Source organism: Mytilus californianus, unplaced genomic scaffold (assembly GCF_021869535.1).
Source record: "Mytilus californianus isolate M0D057914Y unplaced genomic scaffold, xbMytCali1.0.p SCAF_11, whole genome shotgun sequence".
Lineage (NCBI taxonomy): Eukaryota > Metazoa > Mollusca > Bivalvia > Mytilida > Mytilidae > Mytilus > Mytilus californianus.
Window position 1 is genome coordinate 33,088,739 of NW_026262593.1, and position 22,114 is coordinate 33,110,852.

At 32.6% G+C, this 22,114-nt stretch overlaps 1 protein-coding gene across 2 annotated transcripts in view; it reads left to right on the forward strand.

Moving 5' to 3' along the window:
* LOC127719909 (urease subunit alpha-like) overlaps positions 1–22,114 on the forward strand; it is a 51,166-nt gene that overhangs the window by 16,404 nt on the left and 12,648 nt on the right. For both annotated transcript variants that reach the window (XM_052226275.1, XM_052226274.1), the window contains exons 4-15: positions 1,084–1,166; positions 1,722–1,841; positions 7,121–7,252; positions 8,579–8,656; positions 10,483–10,562; positions 13,923–14,028; positions 16,367–16,450; positions 17,010–17,096; positions 17,605–17,799; positions 18,221–18,429; positions 19,961–20,083; positions 20,267–20,348. In XM_052226275.1, the coding sequence (XP_052082235.1) occupies positions 1,084–1,166; positions 1,722–1,841; positions 7,121–7,252; positions 8,579–8,656; positions 10,483–10,562; positions 13,923–14,028; positions 16,367–16,450; positions 17,010–17,096; positions 17,605–17,799; positions 18,221–18,429; positions 19,961–20,083; positions 20,267–20,348 (1,379 nt within the window). The remainder of the gene's footprint in view (positions 1–1,083; positions 1,167–1,721; positions 1,842–7,120; positions 7,253–8,578; positions 8,657–10,482; positions 10,563–13,922; positions 14,029–16,366; positions 16,451–17,009; positions 17,097–17,604; positions 17,800–18,220; positions 18,430–19,960; positions 20,084–20,266; positions 20,349–22,114) is intronic.

Here is a 22,114-nt window from a genome sequence, read left to right on the forward strand (position 1 = left end):
ATAAGTACTAAAAGACCTGGTTGTTCCATGCAAATAAAGCTTATAACTTCTGTAAACATCGTATCATAACATCGGAAACACTATTCACCTGCTTTCTACTTAGTAAAATTGCATTTATCAAAATAAAGGGTTTTTTTTCTTCCAAAAGGTATAAATTTTTGACCGACATGTTACATTTTGATTTCGTCTTGCCCCTACCTGGTCTCTCTGTTGATATTGAGCATACTAGTGCACATATTTATTGGAATAGAAATGAAATCGCACGAGGACAGAACCATTCAAGTGAACCTGGTAATACACCCGGTCTTTTTTTAGTTTTAATTGCTTAGACTTTAAGTGATGTCTGTTGTTTATATAATCATATGTCTTTGTTATGCATTGTGTGTTGGTCTTTTGTGGTCTTGGAACGGTCTTAGTTTTGAGTTTTTCAAAGAGCGTTTTGACAGTTAGATTTACCTTCTGATAAGGTTGTGTTTGTGCTATTCTAGACTCCGTGGGAAGAATATTTTCTTACTTTATGGAAACAAAAAAGACCTTGAACACTCATTTTACACTTTATATGATACCTTTCCATCTTATCGATTATATCGGTAACTCTGACGATTTACTGGTTAAATTGATTGATTTAATCAATCTGAGCAGGGAGCTTGCGTTACTCCAATATTTAAAGCAGTATACCAAAGTCTACACCATATTTTCTACTCTTCACTTCTATCAAACTTTTATAGTTGTATCATAAATTATTTTTCAATGTACATATGTTTTTTGGGTTTTGTTTGTAAATTACAAATCAAATTTCTTAGTGGACGCCCTGCGAATAATCGGCTTTAATTAATCATAATTTTACGAAAGATTGGTAGAAACTGAGAGAAAAAGAGTCCATTTTTGCAAAGATTTATTTGTTAGTGTCATGTAACTGTTGCTTTGATATTTTTTATTGTCCTGGTCTGGTTTCTTGCCCTCTGGATTTTTCAATTTCTAACTTCTAGCACCTTTTATTTGTCGATTTTGTATTCTACATTTTTATTGTATATATGTACAGTGTAAATGTAATCTTGATCATGCATTAATTATTTTCGGAAGGGTTTAACCAAGTGATGCCCGGTGTTGCCGACATGATTCATGAAGTACAAGTAGAAGGAACATTTCCGGATGGGACTAAACTCGTAATTATTAATTGACACGTACTTAATTAGTAATCAAAATCTGCAACTTCCGTGAAACTTTCATTTATTTTAGCCAGTGACAATATTAATGTGATACAAAAATGAGCCAAAACCTGCAACCTTGTTTTAGACCGTAGCGGAAGACTTTTATTATACCGATAATAGATGTAGATATGTTTTATGATCTAACTTTTTTTATAATTATCTTTTTGAGAATGTGTAAATATACTAGTTCCTTCTTAATCCGTCTCTCATAATTCTGTTTAGAATGGCATTAATAATTTTGAAAAGTTTACTTTTACATTGTGAAATGTGTATATTATTGATGGTGAGACGTTAATAAATTATTATTGTATTGTATTGAAAAGGAAATGTCACATTAGAATAACATATAATTATCTTAGTACGCTAATGTAAATAAAAAATAAAAATAAATGTTACATCAATATATAGATATACATCCTTTTTGGGGTTTTCAATTCATAGTTTTAAATTTGCTTACTTATATATAATATAAACATCTAAATGTTTTCATGCAGTACTTTTATTTTATAGGTGACAGTTCACAAACCAATATGTCGAAAAGATGGCGATCTTGAAATTGCTCTTTATGGAAGCTTTCTACCTATTCCCAAGCTAGAAAAATTCAATGAGGCCAAAGGACATCCAATTCAGGCAAGGGAATTAAATATTTCTTAATATTTTGTTTTTCCGTGACATACTTGTCAGCAGACAGCTGTTTCTAATTAAAGCCTAGTTCTTTTGGATTTGAAAAGTTTCTGAGCATGACATGTTTTATTGTAGTCGCACAAAAATATGATTAAAAAATTGAATCAATATAGACCGCGTAATTATAATCTCATGAATTTTGATTCAAAGTTTAATCAATACCGACTTCGGAATTAGAATCTCCTAAATTTTGGTTCAAAGTTTAATCAAATGAATATAGACAATTAGAATCTCCTGTCCATGTTAGATATCAAATAGAGGTTCTGTATTCGTTTCAATTACAGATTCAAAATCTTGATGGCGATAAACCTAGTAGAATCAGTGATGTAATACATGTTCTAATTAAACAGTCTGAATTTCATGCAATTTCCCCTTTATTATAAATATTAGAATAAATGCAAGTATAATGAATATTGTAGTGCAGCTGCCTTTACAGGGGGTCTCATTGGGGGGGTTATGATCCCGGATCCCGCATATTGTTTTGTCAGAATCCCGTATTCCGCTTATCTTTGCAATAATAGCGCTTGTAATTTCACGTGTCCCTCCCGACTTCATTTCCCGTTTTCACGCAAAATAATTTGACTTTCACGTGTCACGCTTAAGAAAAATCGGTCGATATCGCGTAACGCTTAATCCCCAATGAGACCCACTTTACATTTTAGCCGAAAGAACTGTTTTGTAGGTAAACGTTTGGTTTTTACAAACTTATTTTCTATGAATATGTTAAGTCGTATTTCATTGGTAAGCATTATAAAAACCAAAAAGTATATAGTGTACAAGTTCGTTTCATAGTGTAACGAGACATCCCTAACAGACGAAATAATATTGTAACTGTTATCCGACATAATTTATAGTGCATTTTATCGGAATTGGAAGAAATGAATTTAATTTTTACGAAGATTATTGAATCAGATGTTTAAACTCGACCTTTCACTGTACGTACATCCTTAACTATACAGTTTGACAGAGAGTGAGAGTCGACCTTGTTTATAAATAAACGAACTATTTCAAAATAAATTTTATCATATTTGTTTTTTCGTTTATTGTTTTGTTCATAAATCAGCCGTTGGTATTTTCGTTTTAATTGTTAACATTTTGTCATATCAAAGCCTTTTATAGATAACTATACGTTATTTGTTTTGCTTATTGTTGAAGGGTGTACAGTTGCTTACATCTACATCATTTGGTCTCTGGTGGATAGTTTATACTTACTGACTGGGTATGAGTGGAATAGAAAGTTAATTGTCCCCCGAGGTGCAACTATTGCCCTGAGGCGTAGCCGAGGGCAATAGTTGTACCCAAGGGGACAATAAACTTACTATTCCACGAATATCCAGTCAGTAAGTGTTTTATTATACCGAAAGAGACAACAGACAATACATTTCGGGGCTAAATCAACTATCGTAATATAAAAAGCAGAAACACAACCATACTGTTTAACGTTTACTTCATATATATTCTGAATGCTATAAGTCTACGTACTGCATTGACGTCAACCCTAGATACAATAGATAAAACGCGACGTCGTAATTCCCGCGGTATTCTCGACATCCTCCAATCCCGTGGCTGCATTTGAAATTCCGCAAAATATAATGACGCTCGCGGTCAAATAGTTTCACCGAGGTGCAATAGTTAGAAACTATTGACCGGTCGAATAGTTAAACGCTTGCAATTTAAAAATATTGTCAAAATATTGTGTACTTATTTTATATAGAAAATGACAACTGAGGTATAATAATTGTATTCATTTTATAAGTGGTACTATAATCTTACCATGGGATGGACGTTATAGGCAAAACCAACCACCCTAATACATCATTCTTTATAGTTTAGCGGATAATAGAAATATGCATACCCCACTTTCAGAATAGGGTTATTTGTGTCAGAACGGATATGCGGATTAGAACCCTGCCCACGCATATAGTTACAATTTCTAAAACCTATTCATATACTAGCTGATTGCTTGAAATTTGATTTAAGTCAATGATTCTTTATTCTGAAACTAAATCGAAGTCATTAAAACTGTGGTTACTCGGGATTCACTGCGCATTTTGTAGAAACATGGAAACATTTACACTCTGATTTATATCCAAATACATTTCCATCTTATCCCTTCTTTCTCATTTTAAAAGCAATTCAGCACACCATCAACATAATGCGGATAACGTGCCGGGCGCTGGTGTCACTTGATGATGCCGTACACATTTAAACATAAATTCCTGTCATATTCTTGATAGCCCAGTCCATTTGAATGTCTCTTTAGACATCAATATACATACGAAGTGGAAATATTTATTTACTTTAGCTTCACATTCACGGTCGTAGCGCACCCCTAAAGGAATTGAGGCAAAGTGGGTCTTGGGGATGTGGCCCCAGGGGGACGAACATTTTTTGTTATATTGAACTGTTAACTTGCTTTTTCCTGACAGGACACTAAGGAAATGGTTGGAGCATTTATAACAAAAAATAACATGAAACAACAGAAATTATGCTTTTATTTCTAACTCTTAGTTTCAACAATACCAGTAGTTATAACCAACTGTCAAGTGTCAGTCTGGAAATTAATATCTATTCATTCAAAAACCTCCCGATTGCACGGTAGCTAGAACTATAAAATTTCAAATGCTCGTTTCCATATCAATTTCATATTTCGTACTAATTTCTATGGACATTGGAGCATAGCAAGCCTACAAAGTCAATCACCAGCCATTGCATTTCATTAAAAGGTTTTTAGACGCCTTAAACATAATAAGATTTCTCACAAGAGAGTTGGTCAACAACAGAGAAAAAAGAAGTTTTAATACAGTAAAAACGTTGTATATAAGTCTCTGTCAGCAAGAGTAATTGTTTCTTGAAGACTTCCTACATCTCACATGGGTAATATATTTATTTCACTTGTGACTAATCAATTGTATCCAGTTTTTGTCGAGCCTTCGACTTTTGTCGAAAAAGCGAGACATAGCGATCCTACATTCCGTCGGCGTCGGCGGCGTCCACAAATATTCACTCTGTGGTTAAAGTTTTTGAAATTTTAATAACTTTCTTAAACTATCCTGGATTTCTACCAAACTTGGACAGAAGCTTGTTTATGATCATAAGATAGTATCCAGAATTAAATTTTGTAAACAAAAAAATCCAGTTTTTCCGTATTTTACTTATAAATGGACTTAGTTTTTCTGCCAGGAAACATTACATTCACTCTGTGGTTAAAGTTTTTAAAATTTTAATAACTTTCTTAAACTATCCTGGATTTCTACCAAACTTGGACAGAAGCTTGTTTATGATCATAAGATAGTATCCAGAATTAAATTTTGTAAAAAACAAAATCCTGTTTTTCCGTATTTTACTTATAAATGGACTTAGTTTTTCTGCCAGTTAACATGACATTCACTCTGTGGTTAAAGTTTTTAAAATTTTAATAACTTTCTTAAACTATATCCTCGATTTCTACCAAACTTGGACAGAAGCTTGTTTATGATCATAAGATAGTATCTAGAAGTAAATTTGTAAAAAACAAAATTCCATTTTTTCCGTATTTAACTTATAAATGGACTTAGTTTTTCTGCCAGTTAACATTACATTCACTCTGTGGTTAAAGTTTTTAAAATTTTAATAACTTTCTTAAACTATCCTGGATTTGTACCAAACTTGGTTAGAAGCTTGTTTATGATCAAAAAATCTTGAAGGAAATTTTTAAAAATTTTGTACCTGTTTATCAGTATTTTACTTATAAATGGACTTAGTTTTTCTTCCAGTTAACATTACATACAGTCTGCAGTTAAAGATTTAAAACATTTATTAGATTCATAAACTATCCTGGATTTTTACCAAATTGGGACAGAAGCTTCTTACAATCAAAAGATTGTATCGAAAGTAATATTGTTATTATTTTTTTTCCTCATTTTTGTTGAGCCTGCGATTAACAGCAAAAGTAGGCGAGACACTGGGTTCCGCGGAACCCTTACGAATTTTTTATCCATCTTACAAGAAAATAAAGTTATGAAACATACTGAATCAGATAAATCTTTTAAATAATCTCAGTTAATTCTGGAAATTCGAATTTCTTAGGCAACCTTGATGAATGTAAAATGCAAGAATGAGATTTTATCGAAACTGTTGATGCATGAATATGCATTTGAGTTCTAAAAGGGCCAGAGATACATGTATGAAAGAATTCGCAGAGACTGATTGGTATTCTATAGCGTTGGGGCAATGACTTTCTATTAATTTTAAAAACCTTCTGGTCAATGTGATCTAAATTCTTTGAACTAAATGTGTATTAATTACAACCAGTATGTGGTTTGCAAGAATAAATTAGCAATTGTCTAATTAATTAATTTAGAAATGATTGAATTTTCTGGAAAAAATATGTGAGTCTTCCAAGGAGCATGTATGTCGCCTGCCTTCTCATTTTTTGGAGGACTGGCACAGCCCATGCATTTGGTTATGGTATGGTAACCATAAAAATCACTCCGATCAAAAGTTACAATAGCAAGTGCACAACTTCATGTCCTTTAGCAGATGCTGTTCAGTTATTTTGGTTTTAAAGAATAATTTTCAAACTGCCGAACAAAAAGAATTCTTTAATGTCTTTATTTCACACAACGAATTCGTCAAATGTATGTCAACGTTTTTAAAACAACTAATCAGTTCACGTATTGTACACCTCTTTAATGAGAGCAAGTTGTTAATGTAAAGCGTCTTCAATGTTTCTCTTCAATGAATCCTTCTTTAGCAAGTTATATATGATTTGTTTTCCACAGGAACGGTATTCGAAACACAATGTTTACCGGTGACCGGTGTGGGTAAATACCAATCGTTGATGCCGAACGAAAAAGCACTGTGATTAATATTAATGAAGTTTTGCTTGAATCTCGCATATTAATAATTTAAAATACCAAATTTCGCAGAAAATATATGTTTCTCAAGTATGATCGTAGTTTCGAAAGTGAGGCATTTGCCTCATTACGCTACAGTCTTGCATAATTAACTTCATATGATACATGTAGAATAGAAAATGGAAACGGAGAACATGTCAAAGATACGACAACTCGACTAAAGAGTAGAAAAAAGCCCAAAGCCACCAATAGGACATCAGTGTAGCGAGAAAATCCCGTACCTGGAAGGCGGGCTTCAGCTGGCCCCTTTACAATAATGTATACTAGTTCTAGAATCCGTTTAAGGTTTGACAGTTTGAATTCATTATAAAATAAACACTTTTGCAGGAGGGAGTATGCGATGCTCAATTGGATGTCAAGCCAGGAGAGTTAATACCTATCAGCGGTGATATTGAACTTAACAAAGGACGTAAGACAATATCACTAAGTGTTACCAGCCTTTGTGACAGACCCATTCAGGTATAATATCATTAAATGTGAACAGCCTTTGCGACAGACCCATTCAGGTATCATATTATTTATCAGTAATCTCCAGTATTTAAAATCAACACACCCAGTTACCGGCTAACACTACAAGAGATACAATAGGATCTGTGCTATCAATTGTCATTCTAAACAATTGTTTTTGCTATCGTGTACAACATAAGTATTTTGTCTGTAAATCCAATTACCATTGAAATACAATTGATTTTGTTGTACGCTCTCGTGTATAGCAGATTTTTATCTGTGCTATTTATTGCATCTGCAACACTGATAGCACGTTATAGGGGGTCACACAGTGATCACAGATGTTAAATTTCTTATCTAAAATCAAATTTGTTATATGCTTTACTCTCTGTCAATTTAAACTTTAGGGCATTGACCAGTATTAACTTTTCGACCGCAGTACTGATATGGCACCGGTCAGAAATGCGTTTTTATGTAATTACAAAAATGTTTGAAATTCTAATTATATAAAAAATGAATTTGATATTTTTTTTACATAAAATAATGTTGAAAACTAGAAAATAAGAACGATTTGTATAATTTGATAAACATTTTCTTTTATTTTCAAATACATCAACTTTTTAATAGCTATTCACTATATTTTAAAGATAGGGTTGTTACAAAAAAAGTCTTTCGGGGTTAATGATTAGATCACAATCAAATGACCTAAGTGTTTGATAACATCTGCTCCATCCTTACCCACATTTTTTTTTTATCAAAGATGGCAATTTTGAACATACTCTTTATGGAAGATGTCTACCTATTTCAAAGTTAATATAAGCATATTAGTTGCCTATTTTACTTAACACCTGAGATTAAACTTAATACATGTAACACTAGATTTTTATTGTATATCTTTTACGAATTTTGTATAATTTAATATAAAAATGGTCATAAAGAATTTGTTTTCAGAATAATGTATATGATTAGAATGATAAACAGGAAAACAATCGTACATCGCAAATTATTTATTCGTTTTAATAGTATAAATGTCAGACAAATTGTCATTGAAGATGTAATATGTAACTTTAATAATAATAAAAAAGCATGTCTCTCATATACATTATATTTCTAAATATATAAAACATTGATTTAAATTTCAATGTCTCTTTTACAAAAAAATAGATTAAACTCATATTTCAGTTTTAACGTCTCCGAAATTTGACAATTTAGATTGAATAGATTTCTACAAAATAAATATTAAAATTATTCTCAGGTATTTTATTTAAGTTCTTGTAGCATCATAAATAAAACTCACAAAACAGTATAGTAATAAACATTTTAAGATATATTTTTCAGGTTGGGAGTCATTATCATTTTATCGAGACAAACAAATATCTACAGTTTGACAGAAAAGCATCATATGGTATGAGACTGGTGAGTTTAAACAAACTATTACGGTCTCATCGACGTACCCCTCTTATCCTTTTATTCATTCTTGAAAATTGCTATTGAGAAAAGATACTAATGACGTTGATGACATTACGCTTGTATAACCTACTAAGCATCACTTACGAATGATCAGTAGGTGTTTGTAGAAAGAATCTTACAACTGAAACTATCGTAAAGTATATATTTTGAACTGTTCATGACTTTGGAGATTCTCCTCTAGGATTTTGGGGGATCGGCACAATCCGGAATTTGCTGATGAAGTTACATTGTCTTGTCTAAATTGAGGTCATCAATAAATTAATACATATCTTGAGGTTCATGCTTACTATCTGTAAATCCATAATTGTTGATCACATCATGGTTCGTTCTATCGACTCTTTTTTATTTATAGATATAAGAAGATGTGGTATGAGGGCCAATGAGACAACTCTCCATCCAAGTCACAATTTATAAAAGTAAACCATTATAGGTCAAAGTACGGTCTTCAACACGGAGCCTTGGCTCACATCGAACAGCAAGCTATTAAGAGCCCCAAAAAATAACTAGTGTAAAACCGTTCAAACGGGAAAACCAACGGTCTTAGCCCACTTAGATTACATAATGGCCATACCTTTGCTTTACCTTGCCTCACATACATTAATGAGTGCAAGCTGAATCTATGGTTCATGGATTGCAGTTAGAGCCGCATTGAATAGCCAATTTATTTTGCACATTCAGAAATCACATTTACTGCGTTTTAATTAGGACTTTTCTTTCAATAAGCCTTTTCAGAGATATCAAAAAGAAAAGTTCTAAATGCAAAAAAATGTTTGAATACGTTCGCATATGATAAGAAGTGTATGAGACAGATTTGGCGATTAATTTATTCTAATTCACTTTTTATCATATGCGAACGTATTCAAACATTTTTTTTGCATTCAGAACTTTTCTTTTTAATATCTCTGAAAAGGCTTATTGAAAGAAAAGTCATAATTAAAACGCAGTTAACGTGATTTCTGAATGTACATAATAAATTGGCAGATGACAAATCCTGTCTCATAGCCGGAGACGCTTACCCTGTCGACGAATCCTGTCTCATAGCCGGAGACGCTTACCCTGTCGACGAATCATGTCTCATAGCCGGGATGCTTACCCTGTCGACGAATCCTGTCTCAGCAGGAGATGCTTACCCTGTCGACGAATCATGTCTCAAAGCAGGAGATGCTTACCCTTTCGACCTGTCTACGAATCATGTCTCATAGCAGGAGATGCTTACCCTGTTGGCGAATCATCCTGTCTCATAGCCGGAGATGCTTACCCTGTTGACGAATCCTGTGTTATAGTCGGAGATGCTTACCCTGTCGATGAATCCTGTCTCATAGCAGGAGATGCTTACCCTGTCGACGAATCATTTCTCGTTCCTTTCAGAGTTTACCGAACAATTTATTTTTTAATTAAATCTAATTTAAATCAGAATGTTCAATATGCTCAGTTAAATTTGTTCGTCGCTCGTGTTAGATCTAAAGATGTATAAGGCAAACAGCTTTGACACTTGGAATCAACGCTGGAATTAATAGCATATACCTATAGACATATTTTCGTAGAAAATCTTAGACAAAAAGATGTTTCGCAAACGTTGTGATTTTTCAATAAAAACTATAATAATAATAATAATAAAAAATTCTTTATTTGTAGATTAAATTAAGTGTTTATCAATTTTGTTTGGTTAAAAATTCACAAATGGCAAACATGTTTCCTTTATTTCTAAAATTCAACTTATTAATCATTTTCTGTTTTGAGAAGAAAATTTCATTTGTATTGGTGTTTTACAGAATATTCCTGCAGGAACAGCAATCAGATTTGAACCCGGAGAAACAAAAGCAGTAGACCTTGTTGAAATAAGCGGAAATAAGTACATACATCAATTAATTTATTTACTAGTATTCAAAACGTATCTTTTTTGTTAGATTTGTGTGGTCCTATAGCGGTAACTGATATCGCGATAACTTTTTATGTATTTCATCATTATTGTTTTGTGGTTTCTCTTGTTTATTTTTTCATGCACAGACAATAAACCCTAGAGATCAACTGTTTATGGCAACTGATAACTGTGGATATCTTTCACGGTCATCATTTCTTTTTTTTTAATTCAAGAACTGAATGATTCTTTTTCGATTGTTATCTATAAGCGCGGAAGCTTCATTCTAAACATGTGCGCCTGGCTAATGCATTTTCAATCCTATTAAAGTACAAAAAAGAAGCAAACAATTCTTATAACTATGTTTTATTTGGAGAAAATTACACTTTAAACTAAACCGTGATTTTTGTCTGCCAATCACAACCATTGAATTGTTATAAAACATCTGTGTGATGTAATAATTCTATAACCAATACTTTTCTATATTAATTTATGATATTTTATTGTATACAGAAGAAAATGACATACCTGGTATTCTCCTCCTTATTGATTTTGAAAAGGCGTTTGACTCATTTTCTTGGGAGTTTTATTAAAAAGCGTATTGGACCTCTTCAATTTTGGACCATCTTTTAAACATTGGATCGTTACATTTTATACTAAAATTCAATCTGCAGTAACTCAAAATTGCCATCTCTAAGAATGTTTTGAGATTCAGAGAGGCTGTCGACAAGGGGATCCCCTGTCACTCTATATATTTTTACTGTGTGCAGAGATACTTGGTATACTTATACGAAACAATGACCAAATTAAAGGAATTACTATAGATGACTCAGAGTATATCATCTCACAATATGCAGATGATACTTCTCTTATACTTGATGGATCACCAGAATCTTTGGATGCATCTCTCCGTACTCTAGATAAATATGCAGATTTATCAGGCCTTAATATAAATTTAGACAAGACAAAGGTTGTTTGGATTGGGAAGAAAAAGTTTAGCCAAGAAACTATGTGTGTTTAGTGGGTTATTAGAATGGGGTTCCAGCAGATTTAAACTTCTTGGGATAAATTTCTCCGTGGATCTTAATGAAATTGAAAATTTAAACTATGACCCCAGGATGAAAGAAATCGAAAATACTATAAAAACTTGGACAAACCAAATACTCTCCCCAATTGGAAAAATAACAGTGATAAAAACACTTATAATATCAAAATTAAACCATTTATTCCTATCCATATCGAGTCCAAATAGTACAAAGCTTAAACATTTTACTGACAAAATATTCTCCTTTATCTGGGATAACAAACCAGATAAAGTTAAAAGAGAAACTTTATCCAAACCACACTGTTCAGGAGGTCTAAAAATGATAAATATTGAAAACTACATAAAAGGTTTAAAATTGACCTGGATAAGAAGAACTAATAGAAACAATTCAAAACTTGTGAAACTATTCCTCTTTTCAGAAAATTTGAATTTTTTGGAAATGCAATTTCTGGGCCCATATAAAAAGCTGAAAAATCCATTTTGGAAAGAAGTATTAGATGCTTGGAATGATCTTCAAAATATTTAAGATAAATCTCAAATTAACACATGCAATATATGGAAGAATGATGAAATAAAGATTAGTAATCAATCAGTTTTATATCAAGAATGGACTAAAAAAGGGATTTGGCTGATTAATGGCTTGTTAGATGAATGTGGAAATTTCATGACTTTTGATACCTTTAAAAATGTATACAATATCAAAACTAATTTCCTTACATATCAAGTCTTAATATCTGCAATAAAAAAGTATTTTAAAGAATATAATATATGTCCCAATGACTTAGTGAGAGAAAATGGTCCCATTCTGCCCTCTGTTATTAAAATATTTTTTGAAATCCCCGAGAGGTTCAAAAGATATGTATAATATTTTAAATAGTAAAAAGTCAAACCTTTAACAGAAGTGTTAACAAAAATGGTCTTTAATTCTCAATACAAACTACAATTGGAAAAATATCTATAAATTGCCCTTTTATATTACCAAGAATTCTAAATTGCAGTGGTTTCAATACAGAATAATACATCGAATTTTAGGCACGAATGAACTTCTCTTTAAAATAAAAGTGAATGATACAAATAAGTGTAGTTTTGGGTGTGGAGAGGTAGAAACAATAGAACATATATTCTGGACTTGTCGGTATATATCAAAATTATGGGAGGACCTTAATTCCTGGATATTTGAGAAGATAGAAATAGAACTAACTTTAAACATAGATTTGGTTTTATTTGGTATTCTAACGAAAACCGATAAAAATGATATAAGAAATTTAATAATTCTGTTATCAAAATTCCATATTTATAGAAGCAAATTATCATTGGAACAAACCAATATAATAGCACTAAAAAATTATTTAAAAGAAAACTTATTAATAGAAAAAAATATATTTTATAAAAATATATATATATATAAAAAAATTAAGTCTGGGGAGGGCAGAGAACTGCTGGAACCCCTGGACTCCTTTATGGTCATAAAAACAAAGATAAACAACAGACACCATATGTTGTATAAATTAAAAATATGTATTCTTTGTCCAAGCAGCCTCTGTCTTTCAATCATATTCTGCAATGTATTAAACTATTTTAGCTGTGTCTATTAATTTAAAATATGTTGTATATCTTCTGTCTATATATTATATTGTGCATAAAATGTGTATAACTTACTATTATGTTCATTTGCAAATAAAAAGAAATTCATTATAAAAAAAATAAAACACCGAATAATAGACAAAAGTATGTAGAAAATGAAGACTTGGAATAAAACACCAAACAATAGACAAAAGTATGTAGAAAATGAAGACCTGGAATAAAACACCAAATAATAGACAAAAGTATGTAGAAAATGAAAACCTGGAATTTCATAAATTTCTAATAACTCAGTTAGATAAAGAATTAAAATGAGTGAACGCGAAAAATTGTGTAATAAAGGAAAAGAGAGGCAAAAGATACCAAAGGGACATTCAAGCTCTTGAAGTCGAAAATTTACTAACCACACCATGGCAAAAAAAGAATAAGACCAATAAACAAACAACAATACACAAAACACATAAAAAACTAAAGACTGATCAACACGAACCCCACAAAAAGCCGGGGATGATCTCAGGTGCTCTGGAAGGGTAAACATATCCTGCTCCACATGTGGCACCCGTCGTGTTGCTCTGCACAGCACGTCCCTATGTCACGTTAACAATACTGTGATCACATTTTCTTTTTGTACTCATTCTTGTCAACATGATGCTTCTCTCACTTATGTTTAGGATAAAAAACGCGAAAGAAAAAGTCATTTTGATAACAATTTTCTATTGCTTTAATAGAATTATAAGAGGAGGCAACTTCCTATGTGATGGTCCAGTTGATGACAGAGCTTTAGTTAAGGTGATGGAAACGGTAGAAAGTAGGAAATTTGGAAACAAAAAACAAGTAAGTATCTTTTTCTTTTGTTTTTTCTTTAATGCATCAACATCCGCCGTGGTCGGCAATACAACGTTTGAAGGTTTGGGTAATGTTTAAGGGCAATATCAAACGTAATGCTGTCCTGATGTTTCAATACGGGTCCGTTTTGAATATTTTTTTTTCATTTCTGGTATTAATGAATAATGTAATTGTAAAAATACTACAATTGTTTATCTTTAAAAAAATGACCTTAAAAGAATTATTCAGCATAAGATCAGTTTTGAATTGTTTTGATTGTAAGTATTTTTAGCAAATAGCTTTTTAAACGCTGGTCTCTGCCGAGCATACTTTCAATTCAGAAACATGTGTTTTTTACACTAAAATATTTGTCATATTGTTGCATAGTTTACCATGAGTGTCGGAGCACATGAGATTATCCCTATTTTTAGTGGGGTTTTGTTTCTCAGTCTTTAGTTTTCTATGTAGTGTTTTGTAGACTTTTGTTTGTTTGTTTGGTTTTTTTATCTGTTTTTTTCCCCATGGTTTAATAGATTTCTCTTCAACTAACGAGTTCTGAAGCGCTCAAATCAAAGACGTACAATGAGCACACTAGTTTCTAACGCTTTCAAGTAGCCCGCGGTTGTTGATGCTTTATTCTCTTCACAACAACCATTTTGTTGTTCCATCAGTAAATTCTTCTAACAGTATTGTTTTTGTATGCAAAAGTCATTATTTGGTATGTCTATACTAAACTACTTGGAATTCACAGTAATACTGGAAATCTAACATATACCCGGAAAGGATTCGCGAAAGAGGAAATTTTAGAGGAAATTTTAGAAAATCACACACCTGTGTTTCTCTCCTTTGGTATTGACATAAGCAGGACGATAAACATCTTTATCCTGGATATCTAAACATCTTTATCCTGGATATCTAAACATCTTTATCCTGGATATCAAAACCTCACAAAATCCTTTATAAAAGCTCAATTGAAAGATGGAATACTAGTACATCGTCTCAAACATGGGAATCGAAGGTACACATTCCTTTCTTAAGGTTTTAACTTTGTGAAAAAAACAACAACAAATACACCGAAGATGATATCATCAAATCGCCGTACTTTTTCGATCAACAACATAGTTTGGAAGTAAAATATTTCATTTGACAGTCGGTATTCCCATGGGTACTAATTGTGCACCACTACTGGCCGACTTGCTTTTCTTCTTCTATGAAGCAGAATTTATAACAAACCCTTCTCGAAGACAAACAAGAAGAAAACATCTTGCTTAGGTCTATGATTATTTTACACTTTCAGATATATTGATCAGTGATGTCCTGTAACTCAATAACTCACATTTTAGTGCGTGCTTACATCTCATATATCCCAGTGAATTTGATATAAAGGGTAATACCAAAAGAAGAAGTTCTGCTTCATATCTTGATCTTGTCCTCGATATTGACACACTGATGATTTCAAACTAGAATCCTGGACAAACGTAATGACTCTAACTTTCCAATTGTCAATTTCCTTTTCTCAGTAGGAACACACCCTCTACCACATGGTATGGCGTTTACATATCTCAATTATTACGATACGCTCGTGCATATTCACACTTATAGGGACTTCGTTACAAGTGGTGTTCTCCTTACACAAAAACTGCTGCAACAGAAGTATGAGGAAGAACGCGGATTGAAATTTACACTAAGCAAGTATTACGGTCACCTTCCCGATTTGGTTGACAGATACAATATGCCTGTGTCTAAACGCAACAGCGATATGTTTTGAATGGACTTAGATACGTATAAACAAGAAAAGTCGTCTGATCTGTAATTTTGATACCGTGAAAGTAATTTTTATCGATTGTGATCTATTCAAGATTGTCATATTTGACCACGCGTGGATTTGCATGTCGAATGATGCATGCATAGTAGGAGACACTAACCCTATCGACGCAACTGGTTTATTTTATTTGGAGTTCATGCTTTTCTCTCAGTTTATAATTTTCGTTTGTTGCCTTGGTTTGTAAATTTGTAAGTGATTTGGACATCGGTAAACAACTGTTGACTAAATTTGATTTTCGACTTTAGTATCTTTCGCCTCTTTTTTGAACCTAATGGTGTGTCGTTGGATTTGTATTTTACATTGATCTTGTTCGCTGTTACTACGTTGTTTACGTACATGTCCTTAATGTCCTTCAGCTTTCTCTTTCTGTGATATGTTACGGTGATAAGCATAGTTTCTTAGATAAGTTTTTTCCCTACCACCTTGGTATGTATCTCGCCTCATTATTGTAATCATTCCTGTCATAACATGAGTTTCATAAATATATTGAATAAGCAGCGTAAAATTTTATTTTTTTGACAGGAGGAAATAAAATCTGCTTTAAAGAAATGTATAATTCCAAGACCACAATATGCGTTGATGTTTGGACCCACTGTACGAGACAAGGTAAATAAACATCTTATAATATTTTCATGAAGACTGCTTTCATGCTTTGCATGATAATTGTATAAATGAAATGTTGTAATTGACTACGTGGTTGCTAAAAGGTCCAGCATATAAATTCGAGTCTGTAACTCGAGGCTTCGGTTTTTTTAAATGGCACTTTATAAATTTGGTGCTTTCAAAAAACTTTCCTAGATTTACCTTCATCAGGAACGCTTAATTCTAAAAAACAAAATGTTAGCTAGGGATTTGTTAATACTTAACAAGCTATTTGACCCAAAAGGGACTTAAAAAGAATAACCAAAATGGAAACGTAAAGAAACAATATATTTAGTTAGAATGATTATGCATGCTACATGTTGATATTTATTTCCTACATTCCAAGTATTCTCGAATTTACACACGAATTTCATTATTGTTGTAATACCTTACTCAAAAGAATTATGCGATTTTATTACCAATAGATACTTTTATATTATTTGTTGATGCAAAAATTAATATTTCAAACAAGGAATAAAAATTAAAAAATCAAGTCAGAACTTCAATATTTTCTCATTAACAGTTGCGATTAGGAGACACTAGTCTCGTCATAGAAGTGGAAAAAGATTTTACTGTGTATGGAGATGAGATCAAATTTGGTGGTGGAAAGGTAAGTTTCTTATTTTTCTTCAACAATCACATGCTGAATTACTAGGTTATTAAAACACTGTTACGCGAAAAAAATCGTACAGTTAGTGATTTTTTATAAGAATACTAGGCTATTATGTTTTCTCGCTGTGTTGAAGACCCATTGGTGGCCTTGGGGTGTTTTCTGCTCTTTGGTCGGGTTGTTGTCTCTTTGACACATTCCCCGTTTCCATTCTGAATTTTAGGATATATATATAATAGATACATTAAAAGGAAACAACCATTAATAGGCAGCTGCCTTAAATTTGTAAAAATGTTCTTTATTTATAAATTTTATACATAATATAAAGTAGTCAACATATATAAGAAGATAAGGCCATATGGAGACCATATATTGAACACGGATTTACCTTTTTAATAATGCTGCTTAATGCTGTCTCACTTAAAACTGAAGTTAACAAAATAAATAGTTGAAGTTGAACAGCAATAAGTGTTGGGTTGTAATATTTTGGCCTCCTATATATCCTCAGGTAATACGTGAAGGTATGGGACAAGCCTCGAACAGAATGAACGTGAATTGGGATATACTTGACACAGTTATTACAAACGCTTTGGTGGTAGATGCTGTTGCTGGTGTAGTCAAAGCAGATATTGGTATAAAAGATGGTAAAATTGCAGGAATAGGAAAAGCTGGAAATCCAGATTGCATGGAAGGTGTCACACCTGTAAGTAACTTGGAACAAAAATAACAATTAATAACTTCTGAGGTTTTCAATACCATGAAACTAACATTTCAGAGGTCACGCCCCCGCCTGTCCTCATTTGAGACCTACAATTTGTCAGGTTTGTTTTCATCATAGATAATTTTATTCCATTACAATAACAGAACCAAATTACTCAATGTTTGGTTATTTTCTTACGGGGAAGGGAATTGCTTTTCAAGTTGGGATAATGAGATACTTCAAATATGTATTGTTATTATTGTATGGTACGGAAAACATTTTGAAATCATAACCCATCATAATGAGAATGATTATTGCACAACATAGATTATTTTAGACTGTTTTAGAAATAAATTCACATATAACATAGCCCTGTTTTTGTTCCGAATGGAATATGTATAAAACAATATCCTATATTCTTCAGGGAATGGTTGTTGCAGCAGGAACAGAAGCAATAGCAGGAGAAGGTCTTATTATTACAGCTGGTGCTCTAGATGGCCACGTTCATTTCATTTGTCCTCAACTAGCGCGAGAAGCTATTGCATCAGGCATTACAACTATGTTTGGAGGCGGGACAGGTCCTGCTACAGGCACCAATGCCACTACGTGTTCGCCTGGTCCAAACCATATAAGGTGACTTGGCTTTATTGAAAAAAAACTTATGCAATCGCAGGTTCAATTTCCGACACCAACTTACTACAAATTCTTTTAAAATATATAATTGTTGCTTATAAAGGTGGGTGCATTTACAAATATTTCTCCTTTTTGATATTAATTCTATTATTAAATATGTCACACACGGAGTTTTATGTGGAATATTTAACATGCACCCCGTGTAAGTGTGGGGTTAAAATAAAAATAATGATAGAAGACTTTATTTGTTTTAATAAAACGATGAAATAGATCATACCCCATTTACAAAGCGTTATGCAATTCAAATAATTTTTCTGATTGCCTGCATTCATTAGAAAAAAGTTTAATACCGACGAGTATTGAAGGCACGAAATTAATAAAAATTATTTTCATATGTATATGGATGTACATGTACGTTATATAACTGAAGTCGCTTTCAATAAAATAATAATATCGTCTCCTGATTAACCGCTCTAGTATATATTGACCGGACTTCAACACCGAAATTGTGTTAAATAAAATTCATAAACATGTTAAAAAACTATTTCATATGAGGCTGACTTCATACAGGACCTTCTTAGGAAGAAAGAAAAGAAGTAAGAATTATCCTTTAACTTCACTTTCCGCTATATAGATAATGTCCTCTCACTAAATAATTTAAAGTTTGGTGACTATGTTAAACGCATATATCCCATCGAACACGAAATAAAGGATACAACAGACACTGTTAATTCTGCCTCATATCTTGACTGACATCTATAAATTGACAATTGAAAACAAAACTTTACGACAAAAGAGATTATTTCAGCTTTGCAACTGTGAACTTTCCATTTCTATGTAGCAACATTCCAGCAGCGCATGCATATGGAGTATATATCTCCCAATTGATACGATATTCCAAAGCTTGTTTTTCCTATCATGATTTCCTTGATAGAGGATTGATGTTCACAAGGAAGCTTTAAACTAAGAGATCCAAGTGGTGAAGTTGAAGTCATCCCTTCTTTAAATTTTATGGTCGCCACCACGAGTTGGTTGACCGTTATGGAATATCTGTTTCACAGATGACGACGGATATGTTCCAATTGTTGTAACTACAATCCAGTCCCCAATTAAATTATCACCGGGTTTGTACTTGCATGAGCAACACGACGGGTGCCACATGTGGAGCAGGATCTGCTTACCCTTCTGGAGCACCTGAGATCACCCCCAATTTTGGTGGGGTTTGTGTTGATCAGTATTTAGTTTTCAATGTGTTTTGTGTGCTGTTGGTTGTCTTTTTCTTTGTTTGCCATGGCGTTGTCAGATTATTTTCGACTAATGAATTTGAATGTCCCTTTAGTATCTTTCGACTCCCTTTCATAAGATGATACTAAAAAATCTAAAGCTTTGAACAGAACAAACTTGCACTACATCTGATATCCGGTTGTTTTGAAGGGCAGATATATATTTTTGATTTTACCAGTCTAACTTCCCTCTAATCATACTAAACTTAAAACTTGAGGAGAAAACTATTTTTAATTGTTTTTTTTAGGGATATGTTGCAAAGTACTGATGCATTTCCTCTGAACTTTGGATTCACAGGAAAAGGAAATTCCTCAAGGTCGTTTGAACTAGCGGCTGATTTAAGTGAACAGATTTTAGCTGGAGCGATAGGGTATGTAGTTTTTAATAAAATATAAATAGAATCATATGATGATTGTCTTTAAAGTTATAATCAATTTTTAATTCAGACTGAAAGAAAAAAATCAGTTGAATCGAGTATCATACAAATTATTGTGAAACAAACCAGTTAGAAAGAAAAAATAGAAACATCATGCTGAATTTGTATTCATTGTAGACTGAAGTTGCATGAAGATTGGGGGACTACTCCAGCCGCCATTGACACCTGTCTGAATGTTGCAGAAAAATACGATGTGCAGGTGAGTAAAATTTCAGAAGTCAAATATTCAGATAGATGCTTTCCAACTTCAGAAAACTTGACAATAAGACATTGCAAAGTTGAGAGTCCTTTAGATCCAATGAGGTCCTTGTCATCAAAGAGGTTCCGAAAATTGATTCACTGTCACATCACTGTTCATTTCATCATAGCATTTTAATATTTCTTATTTATTGATAAGAGTACTAGTAATATCAAAACTTTTGATTTTTCTACGCTCTACACTAGTATTCCTCATACTCAATTAAAAGATCGAATACATCGTCTCGTTAAACAATGCTGTTTCTATAAAAATGGGAATCGTAGACACAAATTCCTTGTTTCAGGTATTAAATGAAAAGTGCTACTTTGTTAAGAACTACACTGAATCAAACAACATATACACTGAAGATGATATCATATAAATGGTGGACTTTTTCATCGACAACATATTTGTTGTGTTAGGTTGATTGATATACTAGTATATATTTACGGCAGGCAGTCGGTATTCCAATAGGTGCTTATTGTGCACTCCTAGTCGACTTGTTTCTGTACTTATTTGAAACAGAATTTATACAGAAGAACGGAACCTTCTCAAAGACAAAAACAAAATCCTCTTGCAAAGTTTTTTTCGGGTATTTTGAAGATGTCATATCACTTAATTAACCCACATCAGTGAATAAACTCATCATAGATACCAGGATTAAATTTTTGTACTCCAGACGCGCGTTTCGTCTACAAAAGACTCATCAGTGACGCTTGAATAAAAAAATCAAAATTCAAAATAAAGTACGAACTTGAAAAGCATTTAAGATCCAAAATTCCTTAAAGTTTTGCCAAATACAGCTAAGGTAATCTATACCTGAGGTAGAAAATCCTCAGTATTTCAAAAATTCAAAGTTTTGAAAACAGGTAAATTATAATCATAACCATATTAATGATAATTCATGTCAACACAGAAGTGATGACTACTGGGCTGGTGATACCCTCCAGGAGAAAACTCTTGCATCTGATATATCGTACTGAACTTGAATAGAAGGATATTATCGATACTAGAACATCTGCTAAAATATCTTGATTTTTCCTCGATATTAACACAGACGAACGACTTCAAACTAGAATCTTTAATATCATGATTAATTCAACTTTCCAATTGTCAACTACCCATTTATTAGCAGTAAGTTAACATACCCTGCCCCCATCGTCTAGTGTATACATATCTCATTTAATATGTTACACCCGTACATGTTCATACTATACGGACTACCTTAACATTGGTATGCTCTTGACTCAAAAAGAACCCAACAGATTTATGATAAGAAACGACTGAAATCGACACTACATAAGATTTAAGATTTAAGGTTGACGGATGTGATGTTTCTGTGTGACAACTTACTAGCGATCTTAGATCTTTAGATACCTAAATAGAATCCTATTCCCGATTGTGACATTTTAAATGAGTATGGATTCGAATGTGATGCTTACATAACAGTAGACCCTTACCCTGCCGACGCATCTTGTCTCGCTCCTTTTGGAGTTCATGCAATTAACTCAGAGTTTATTTAAAGCGATACCTGTCAGTTGGCATATTGTTTTACACACGCCGTGTGTCCAGTGACGCTTGAATAAAAAAAATCAAAATTCAAAATAAAGTACGAACTTGAAGAGCATTTAGGACCCAAAATTCCTGAAGTTTTGCCAAATACAGCTAAGGTAATCTATACCTGAGGTACAAAATCCTCAGTATTTCAAAAATTCAAAGTTTTGCAA